We start from the raw sequence: 11,063 nt of genomic DNA, 5'->3' as shown, positions 1-11,063 counted from the left end.
AACATCATAGTTTGGGGCAGTTGGATCACAGGGTTTTTCAAAGGTGTGAATGAAAGTTACATCAGGAGGAGTGAAGCAGCCCAAGGCTTAGACCTTGGTACAGATTCTTGTGTGGAATATTGTTCCAGTGTTTTATTGAGCTTGGTGGGATGTTTCTGACTGCTATCAAGCCCAGACTGTGTGATTTGCCTTTGACAAGGAACCTTGGAGAAGAGTTTAATCCCAGAGCCTGAAGGTGGAACTGCAACATCGCAACAACAGCGGGGTTGTGTGGGGAGCTGCAGGTGGGAAAATGCTGCCTGAGGCAGCAGAGCTGCAGGACTGGCGCACTTGGAGTGCTCTGGTCATTGCTGGCCTCACCCTGTGTGCTGTGGCTGGACCTGCTGTGCTCCGTGGGCACCGTGGGGCTGCTCCCCTTGCAGAAAGCCCTGGCTGGGCTCCTGTGGCTCCCTGTGGTGCAGCTCTGAAATGCTGCTGCCCCTCTTCACTAGGAGCGAGAAGTGATGCTTCTAATTTTTTGGTAAGTATTGGTTTAGTTGTCTTTAATTCAAGGATTTGTAGCCTGCCAGTGGCAGGGCTGTGGAGCCTGACCACGCTGGATGTGTAATAATGTGAATTTAATGACCAAGTGTAGGGCAAGCTATTGTCTACTTGTGGTGGGTACCAAGCACACACTTCTTCATCTTATGTCCTGCACCAGAAATCCAACAAATCTGCTGCTAAACAGTTCTGTTGAACATTTCTTCTCCATCCATCAATCAGGGGCTGGGCTGGAATATGGGTAGGGATCTATTTGATGCTGGCACACAGCTCAGGAGTAAATCTGTAAGAGCAGCTTAGGAGGGAGAGTGCCACCTACCAAGCCATCTGCTGAGAAAATGGTATTATCTGCAGTCTCATCCACTGCTGCTAGCAATCGCTGTCACACTCATGGGTGAAGAGTTTTGCTGCTAATATATCTATTTGTATTCTTTTCCTCCATCCCCTCAGAGTTAATTATTCCTCAGATTAATTTCATTCTAATGAATCATTCGGTATCGCTGGCTTTATTTCATCTCTGAGATGCTAATTAATATGTCAAAGCCATCTTTAACATGAAAAGTGCTGTCATTTTCTCCGTGACTTTTCTTTTGATTCACATATTCAGGTTTGGGTTTTTTTCTGAGGGCCTAAAATGTCCAGTGTGGCATGAAAGAATTAAAGCTGTATAGTAGTAAAAATAAGCATATGCAAATAAAGCCTAAATTGGGAGGCAATGGCCCACTCTGTGTTTTTGTGCTGACTTACTACTTTATGAGCCATTTCATATAGTAGGCCCTTAGCAATCAGCTAAGGCTTTTATATACATGGGCTAGAATATAAAATTCAGGAATACATCCAGTCTCTACACTTGTCAGTGAAATGATCAGAAATTTTGAGGTATTCCACACTTGTTGGTGTAGATGAGGTTTTAAAGAAAGACTCTTGTTAGTTTGCTGTGGATTTCCTGGCACTGTTCTGTGCCGCAGGGATGAGGCAGTCGGAGGATGCATTTTCCTTTCCTTAGAGCTCTCCTCTCAGCTATAATTTATTCTCATCATCCTCTGCAGTTTGGCTCTCTACCCACTCTGGAGGGAAGTGTTGGCAGGGCAGTAATCCCTCTCCTGCCCCGTATTTCTGGCAGATGGAAATCCCAGAAAGAAAAGGGGGGAAATTTTAGGTTTCCCTGCTTGAGTGATTTCCAGGGTGATTTAAGATCCAGTAAATGGCCTTTGGATTGTCAGAGCAGGTTGAGCTGCAAGAGGAAGGTCACTCCAAATATTCCTTGTGGGAAAATTTTCTTTCTCTGATTCTGTGGGAGTGAGTGGGTGGAACTGGAAAAACCCCATAAAAAATCACTGCATGAGCTCTGCAGATTAAATAACACAGTTATTGGCAGCATCACACTGAGTTTAAATTACCCACAGCTCCTGGGGCTGGGGACTGTGCAGGTGACAGCTTCTGCTTGGATCCGTGGCAGCAGGTTTGGTACTTCTCTTTCTTTCCTGTCTTCCTCACCTCTCCAAAAAGAGCCATTTTTTTGTAAAATGGGGGGGAGTGTCAGGGAGATGCAGAGAGGGATCACTGGGGAGGGAGGAAAAGGGGAGCAGAGCCTGCACAGGCTCTGAGCAGGAGGGGGTTGGGAGGGGAAGATGGAACAACCAGAGGATGGTTTTCAGCACACCTGAAGCCTGTGGGTGACATGAGGCTGCCTTTTGAGAGACTGCCTGATCTCCTGCAGAGCAGAAATCCTTTCTGCAGGTTCCATCTGCTGTGGGCCAGGGCTGGAGTTGGGCTCTCCTGGCTGGCAGTGAGGCTCTGCTGATGCATCAGTGCCTGAGAGGGGAGATGCCAGTGGAGCAGCAGTGCCTGGTCCTGCCTTCTGAGCAGCCTGCAGCCAGTGCATGAGCTCCAGATCCTGGGGAGAGTAGCACTGCACAGCAAATCCCTGCCTTTTATACCCTCCTGCACTACCCTCTGTGTCCAGCCTGAATGAGCCCCCTCAAATGAGTCATTTGAATTCAGACTTTCATACATGGTGCTTCTCTCTGGGCTTTTTTGATTTTCTTTTTCCCTCACATACTTCACCAGTGACCTGATGCCCAGGGATGCTCCATGGCTGCCATTGCAAAAACAGTTCACAAGTCAGCATGTGCTGATGTGCTTTCTGAGCACTGATGTGCTTTTTGAGATCAGCCCTGCTGAATCTGCCAGGCACTGAGGCCAGCTGCAGTGACTATAATCTACATTCATAAAAACAGTGCCCGCACTCAAATACTGAATATTTAGGCCCCTTGTTGTCTGCCTTTGGGGACTGGAAATCATTTCTCTCACTGATCTGTTCTCCCTGCTGATGGATCTTTATCATTCAAGAGTGAGCTTGAGATCCTCGGAGATGTTAGCAGTGTTTTTTATCTGCTGCCACTCTTTGCTCTGTGATTTTGTAGTCACTACTGTGGTTTTCCTCATGGAATGCACAACATTATATCAATTTAAACAATGTGCTTCACTGATCTTTAAAAGACTTCAGAACTGTTTGGTTTTCAGGAACCCTTGACTTTTCCAAGAAGGTTACATTGAGGCTAAATTTATGTCAGCTTATTAGTATAACCAGCTATTTACAAATCTGACAGCTCTTTTAGACATTATTTTTGAGAATATGCCTCAGCTGATTTCTTGTTTAGTAAATCCCATTCCTGCAGACATGAAAAGTCCTCCTGAGGGTGATGTGAGTACAATTTGTATCCACATACTACAATATACATTTTGTAAATTCAGCTAAGCTTTCTCCAGGTCTACTGTGTGCACTATTTAAAGAATGTTCATCTTTGAGTGCAAGATCTGGGCTTTGTTCAGCTTGGATCCAGGTCTTCCAGTAGCCAATTTCTGTTTGAATTAATCATTTGGATCAAAGTGCTACTCAGTATTTATATTTTTAAGTCTTCATAAGGACCAAGTAGGGCTTTCTCCAACCAGCATCTCCTGGGAGGAGCAGGTGGGAATAGAGACACAAAATCTTTCCTTTGCTGGCCATTGCTTTGATTCCAGCAGCAGTTGGTAGTTATTGAAAAACATTAAATAAAGTTAAGCAGGTGTTTTATGTGGGTACCCAGGGAGAATTTAACAAGCTCTGTGGTTGTTTCTGAATCTCCAGGAAGCACCTGCACCATCATCTTGTTGCTGACAATTTCAGGCAAGCCCAGAGCTGGACCAGAGCTGACTGATTCTGCTCACGCTGGCTGGGGACAGCTTGGTCAGAGAGCAGCAAAAGGAAAAATGACCCAACACTCGTGTAACTGGCTCCCAGAGCTGTGGCAAGCTGCTGCCTAATCCCAGCATTAAATGTACCTAAATAATAATAGGGGTTAGTGGAATTCTCTTTTGTGCCCCACCTGGGTAGGACTGTTAAGGCATGGAAGTTTTAAAAGCTCATAAATTAACAGAAGTGACAAATGAGCTCAGCAGGGTGCCCTGGATGAACTGCTGGTGTTTGAAACTGCTAAAGGGGCTTTGCAAGGGCTGAGCCAGACCTCACACTCATCCCTGGACTGGTCACACAGACCTAGGGGAAAGACAGGAGAGAGGCTCTGCCTTCTGAAACTGATGCTTGAATTGCCAAAAAAAGAAGGGCTGTGAGAGTCTTACAAGCTGCTGTGAGTAGTGATCCAAAAGGATTTTTTTTAATGTCAGATTCAAGTGAAACCCTCGCTCATATCAGCAGCATTAGGTTCTTCCAATGCTGAACCAGCCTCTCCCCCAGGAAAGGCCACTCCCTGGTAAAAACCAACTGAAAAGAAGAGTTCAGTGGATGAACTGATAAGCAGATGCTTCAGAGCAGATTTCTCTCTCCTCTGCAATGTGTACCTCAGTACTTCTCTCCAATATACCTCAAAAATTTTTCTTTTTGGGTGATTGCAACTTGTGATTTCTCCTGGAATAATCCAGGATGGCTGTGGTTGAAAGTCAATTTAGAAGAGCCTCTGGAAGTTATTGCAAATAAAATCAAGTGTGCTCAGTGTCTTCTTCTGCAGCCAATATTTCCTTCAGCTCAGGGTTTCTATGGAAAAACAGGAACGTGCTGCCTTTGCAGCAAATACTCATGCACTAAACCTCACCTGTGTGGAGCTTTAAGAACAGGAGACAATAGAAAAAGGATCTTGAAAATAGAAGAAGAAAACTCACAGTGAGTTTCATTAGAGATCTCGATTACCAAACAGCACAGGATTCATTTTCTTGTCTATTTTCACCCTCCTCTGGGATGAATGATGATTAAAGGACAGGATAATAAGCAGGGGGAGGGTGGGATGAGAACTTGGTGAGAAGCAGTTAAAATTTATAAAAAAAGAAAGAGAAGGGGAAAGGAAAACAAGTGTTTCAGTTAACTAGTCAAGGTTAGCTTAGCACTGTCTCTGCTTTAAGTGACATTATGAGAAATTGATGGCTCAAAAGCAACTTCACAAGTGCTGGACTCCACAGAATTTATGTTGACAACTTATTAAGAGTATTCGTTCACCTTGGAGGTTTTTAAACCTCCCTGTGATGTCTTTTACATTTATTTCCTGATTTTTTTTGGTGGGGTGGGGGTAAGATTCCTGTGCAAAGGCTGCAAACCAGCATGCTCATCTTTCCCCTGCCTGTTGCAGCTAAGGTAAGCAAGAGAAGACCCTTAAAAAAAAATGGTTTGAGTGACAATCTCTCCGGTTTTGGTGCTCGCTACCGAGCGGGGCGGGGGAGTTTGCCAAGAGGTTTTGGAGGTTTAGGGTCTGCTCGGACGGACTTTCCCTGCCCTCGGGGGTGCCCGCTCGGGGCTCCGTCTTTGTGTCCCGCACCATGCACTGGGGACGCGGAGCTGCCCGCGGCTTTCCCCCGCTCGCTGCCCGCAGGATGCCGCGGTGTCACCCTCGGGGCGGGCTGGGAGCGGCGTGGCACGCTGCCCCCGCTCCGTGCCCACCCTCGGCGGGGCCGCGGCCGCCCAGGAGAGGGAGCCCGGCGGCCGCGGCTGCGCCGGGAGCGGGGGCTGCGCCAGGCGGGGGGCGGCACACGGAGCGCTGCCCCGCCGAGCCCCCGGCCCCGGCCGCTGCCCCGCCGTGCCGGCAGCGCCTCCCGAGCGTGCTGTCGCCGCTGCCCCGGCTGGCGCTGCCTCGCCCCGCCGCCCCTCCCGAGCGTCGCCCATCGCGGGGGAGCGGGGCCGCTACTCACTGTCCGCAGCAGCGCCCCGCGAGTCCCGCAGCTCGGGCAAAGTAATCCCGGCCGCGCTAAACTCCACGAGAGCCGCTCCCGGAGCCCCGCTCGGCCTCTCGCCCGGGACATTATTCCCCAGGAAGGCAGGAAAAGCTGCCCAGAAGGAGCGGCGCCCGACCGAAGATGTTAGAGGAGGCGAAGGGGGGTGGCTTTTTGCTCGCTGCGTGCCTCCATGCCTGTCATTCCCTTGTCTTAATCCTTTAGGAAGGAGTCGCCAGGCAGACAGAGCGTTCCTGGAGGGGCGATGCTGCCGAGCCCTGCCCCGGGCAGGAGGAAGCCGGGAGATGCGCGGCCCGGGGCGGGCAGCGGGAGAGAGTGAGGAGCTGCCTCCGCCTGCGCCTTTCCGAGAGGGAAAAAGCATGGTGAGAGCTGGACCCGATCCCTGGAGCGCAGCCCCGCTGAGCAGGAGGTGGGATTATTCCGGAGTAGTTATGGAGAGCTATAACTTGGCAGCGGAGTGTTAAAGCGACTTGTTCCTGCTGGAAGAGGAACCCACGGCGGGCATCGCGGCGTGGTGGCCGAGGGAAGGTCACTCAGGTCCTTCTCCTCCTCCTCTCGCCTCTTTCTTCATCCGGCAAACGACCGAGGGAAAAACTGGTAACCGGCTCTTGCCAGTGTTGGGAATACCGTGCCTTCTGCCTGGGATGATTCGCCCTGATGTGCCGCCTCAGCGGGATGTACAAAGTGCGACAGGGACTGATCCGGCCAGCAAAGTTTGCGGAGTGATCAGCAGGGGCCGTGGGATGGAGGGAGCTGGGCACACAGCAGCAGGGTCCGTCACGCACGGTCCGACGGCACAGACCTGCTGCTCCCTTGAAAACTAACTCCTGGTGGTCCAACTCTCACTTCTACCCTGCCAATTTGCACTTTCAGGGAAAAAAAACCCACATACGCGATGCAATGCAGCGTTCCTGTGTTGGTTTTGTATATAAAATTTGCTATGCAATTCCAAAACTAAAACAGGAGGAGAGACGGCCCTGCGTCCCAGAGCAAGCAGGGAATCAGAGGTGAAAGGTAGGAGCCAGCATTTCTTGTTTAAGTCAAATTAAATAACCTGAGCTACTTCTTGCTGAAAACCTTTAAAACACACCTACTGTATGTTTATTTTTGTTTTCTTGGAAATGTAAAACAGTCTGAAACAAAGTGAAGATTTGCTTTCTGATAGTGCCAAGAAACAGAGCGAGAACTGGTGCATTTTGTAACAGGAATGTACCGAGGAGGAGGGATGGAGTGTTTCATCAGTGAGACATTTAGGGAACTAGAGAAAAGGCATCTTGTCTGATACGCTTCAGTAAATATGAAGGGCTGGTGCAGTGGACACTGGAAACACTCGATCAATAGTCTATTTAAGTGGGAATAGATGCAAGCATGGAAAAGTGATTGCTTTGCTGTGTGTGGGGTGTGTTTGCAGAGGACGGCAGCAGAACATTTACAGGTGAGCTGTCTGAGTTAGGCTACTCCATGCAGGGCTGGTGCAGTGTGTTTCTGAAGGGATTGCTAAAAACCCCTGTTTGTAGGGTGGACTGTGTTTGTGCATTTTCAGTTCCTCCTCACAGAGCTTTCAGGATGTTGTTCGGGATGATTCAAAGAGGGTGAGGTCTGTCTGGGGGCGAGGGGACTGCAGGAAAAGACCTTTGCTCGGTTTGGTGACGAGTAATTAATGGCCGTCTGATCTCTGTGATCTCTGCAAGGAGAGGAGTTGATGTCGTCATGAAAATCATGATATGATTTTCCCTCAGGAGAAACTATGACTTGGAACGACACCACTATGGACGGGGAAGGGTTGCTGGTGGAAAGGGACTCCTCTTCCTTTCGGATCCTCACGGGCTGCTTCCTCTCGCTCCTGATCCTCTCCACGCTGCTGGGAAACACGCTGGTCTGCGCAGCTGTCATTCGGTTTCGCCACCTCAGGTCCAAGGTGACCAACTTCTTTGTCATCTCCTTGGCCGTGTCAGATCTCCTAGTGGCAGTTTTGGTCATGCCTTGGAAAGCTGTGGCTGAGATCGCCGGTTTCTGGCCTTTTGGTTCATTTTGCAACATCTGGGTGGCCTTTGATATTATGTGCTCAACAGCCTCCATCTTAAACCTCTGTGTCATTAGTGTGGACAGATACTGGGCCATCTCCAGCCCGTTTAGGTACGAGAGGAAAATGACCCCCAAGGCAGCCTTCATCATGATCAGCGTGGCGTGGACTTTGTCCGTGCTGATCTCCTTCATCCCGGTGCAGCTGAACTGGCACAAGGCTACAACCACGAACGTTTTGGACTTCAATGCCAGCTTAGAAGGTGTGAGCATGGACAACTGTGATTCTAGCCTAAACAGGATGTATGCCATCTCCTCTTCTCTAATTAGCTTCTACATCCCCGTGGCCATCATGATAGTCACCTACACCAGGATATACCGGATTGCTCAGAAGCAAATCCGGCGCATCTCGGCTCTGGAGAGAGCAGCAGTGCATGCCAAGAACTGCCAGAACCCAGGTGGCAACAGGAGCAGCATGGACTGCCAGCAGCCAGAGAGCAACTTCAAAATGTCCTTCAAGAGGGAAACAAAGGTGTTAAAGACCCTCTCGGTGATCATGGGGGTGTTTGTGTGCTGCTGGCTGCCATTTTTTGTGTTGAACTGCATGATTCCCTTCTGCGAGCCCACCCAGCCGTCCAAGGGAGCAGAGGCTTTCTGCATTAATTCCACCACCTTTGATGTTTTTATATGGTTTGGATGGGCCAATTCTTCCCTCAACCCCATCATTTATGCCTTCAACGCTGATTTCCGCAAGGCATTCTCCACCTTGCTGGGCTGCTACAGGCTCTGCCCCCTGTCTGGCAATGCCATCGAGACTGTCAGCATTAACAACAACGGGGCCGTGGTTTTTTCCAGCCAACACGAGCCCAAAGGGTCCAGCCCCAAAGAGTCTAATCTGGTTTACCTGATTCCACACTCCATTATCTGCCCGGAAGAAGAACCTCTTAAAAAGGAAGACGAGGAGGGTGAACTGTCAAAGACCTTGGAGAAGATGTCTCCAGCACTGTCGGGTATCTTGGATTATGAAGCTGATGTTTCTTTGGAAAAGATCAATCCCATTACACAGAATGGGCAGCATAAAACCTGAACAGTAAGGTTTACTCAGCAAGACCTAATGGTGTATATTGTAATAATCTTTTTTTGGGGAAAAAAAAGATATACAAGATTTTTTTGGTAAGAACCTAAGCTCTAAGGGAGAAAAATGCACATTTACGCCAAGCCCAGAATTAATTTTCCTGGCATTCAGAGCAAATTTAACATTTCAAACAATAAACAGAAAAAGATACTGGAAATTGGTTATAAAAAAGGATGTTAAACTGTACTGTTCATACTGAGGAAAATCTACAAATTTAGATACAGTGCAGTTACAAAGAAAATGTTGCTTCTTCTCTGTACAGAGAAACCAATTTCTAGCTAAAAGTGAGGCAAAAGATAAATGTTGAGTATTTAAAGATTAATGTTTACTAGAAGTTAAAAGATTGCTTTGTCTTGTGATAGTGGGTGTTAACAGGTCCTAATTAATGACTGAGGGATTGTAAAGGTAGGTAGATGCCTTCTTAAAATTATTTCTGACAAATAATTGAGCCTTATAACGAGAACGGTTATTTTTAAAGCTTTGGGAGGTAATATGTTGATACTGGTTTTATTTATTTATTGTTTTAAATTGATATTTTTCATATGTTATAACAGATCTAGCTTTATTTATGTTATTTAAGATGTTTAAATAATGGGATATTTTTGGAGTGTCATAATTGCATTTTGACCAGTCAACCAGTCAGCACTTTATTACAAGCTCTGATAGTCTGGAGAGCTGGTGGGGGGAATGGAGGAATGTTAAGGAGCTCAGCAAGAAATGAAGGAATTAACAGAACTGATGCTGTGTGGAGTTGGTTTGCTTGTGGGCTTTTTTTATTTTTAAGTGGGATTTCTTTCAAAAGATAGGACCAGAGTTGACTGAGTTGTGAATTTTCTTCCCTTATAGAAATAAAAGGAATTGCTGCTATTTATTTTTAAAAAGTTTCATGTTACAGAGACTTTGCTAGAATGTCAAGTTTGTGGATCTGTAAATACCTTAAATATGACTACAACCTTAAGAAGAATCCAGTTTGGGAAGGAAAGCTTCTTAGATAACAATTCTTAGTATATAGTGTTTTGTATTTATGTAAGATAAACAGCTTTCTCAGACTTTTCTTATTTCAAGTCTTGGATATCTTTTCTGAACAAACACACTGGGTTATAATGGTAGGAAGGATGCCAAAATCTGGTTATCCTGCAGGACCACCTGGACCCTGCTGTCTGTCTGCTCCTCTGTCACAGCCAGAATTAAAAACAGTTAAAACCTGAGGTCCCTGGTGCTTTACCCCGGGAGCTGGGAGGACATTGCAGTTTAGTGATTGCCATGTCAATACTCCAATCAATAAGGAATAGTGGCCTCATTACCATTTTGGATTAAAACATTTCTAAATATGGCTGGAACTGCATCCTCCATCTCAAAATCGTCCTGTGAACTCCAAAAAAGTTGCCAATGTTTAATTAAAAAAATCCTGCTACTTTGCCACTGTCCTTCCCTGCTGCTTTCCCTCTGTAATGCCAAAAGCAATCACTGAGCATTAGCAACAGGAATATTGGGTGTTAATATTCAGCAGCATTCAAAGGAATCCATTTCTTTTCTAAATGGGAGAAAATACCCTTTGGAGCAACTTTTTCGTAACATATATCAAAACAAATGTGTTGTCAGGAAAAGAGAACTGAGAGGAAAAAAAAAATTAAAGTCTAACAAACGATATACATCCTGCATCAGGTCTGTGTATTTATGTATTGTGAATGTTTTCATAATTTTATTGCCTGTATGCTGCTTTCATACATATAATAAAATTATTTTGTGAACAGAAGGTCAAATAAAGCAATCTACATTGCATTTATTAAATACATGCTGGTTTTTGGCAGTTGTATTGGTTGTGTTAAAGGGAAGGATGGTTCCTTTATTTTCCCACTTGCCCTTATTTGGGATCACACCCATGAGGCAGATGGGAATTTCTGTTAAAAGCAGAGGAAAACTCCTTACTAGAGACCACTGAGCCCTTGCTGTAAACTAGGATTTGAAAGCAGTAAAAGCAGTTTGGAAACAGCCACTCTCTGCTTTAAATGTGTAAAGCTCAACCTACTGCTGACTTTTATTTAACAGATTATTTTTTGCCTTGGTGTAACAGCATAGTGAATTTGGTTTATAACATGTTTTTATTGTTGTTCTTCCTTTTCTTTTTTCTTTTTTTTTCCCCTCC

The 11,063-nt window shown here is 46.4% G+C and overlaps 1 protein-coding gene across 2 annotated transcripts; it reads left to right on the top strand.

The window, feature by feature from the left end:
* The first annotated feature begins 5,574 nt into the window (after positions 1–5,574).
* DRD1 (dopamine receptor D1) lies at positions 5,575–10,710 on the top strand. Of its 2 annotated transcripts, none has more exons than XM_064387712.1 (2): positions 5,575–6,774; positions 7,452–10,710. In XM_064387712.1, exon 2 carries the CDS (start codon positions 7,508–7,510, stop codon positions 8,867–8,869), a length of 1,362 nt encoding a protein of 453 aa, XP_064243782.1. In that variant the 5' UTR covers positions 5,575–6,774; positions 7,452–7,507; the 3' UTR covers positions 8,870–10,710. The 2 variants fall into 2 exon arrangements, with proteins under 2 accessions (XP_064243782.1, XP_064243781.1); XM_064387711.1 differs by having other exon boundaries at positions 6,688–6,774; positions 7,500–10,710.
* Positions 10,711–11,063: the final 353 nt, after the last annotated feature.

This window comes from Passer domesticus, chromosome 13 (genome assembly GCF_036417665.1).
Source record: "Passer domesticus isolate bPasDom1 chromosome 13, bPasDom1.hap1, whole genome shotgun sequence".
NCBI lineage: Eukaryota > Metazoa > Chordata > Aves > Passeriformes > Passeridae > Passer > Passer domesticus.
This window is presented reverse-complemented; position numbering and strand designations above follow the sequence as displayed.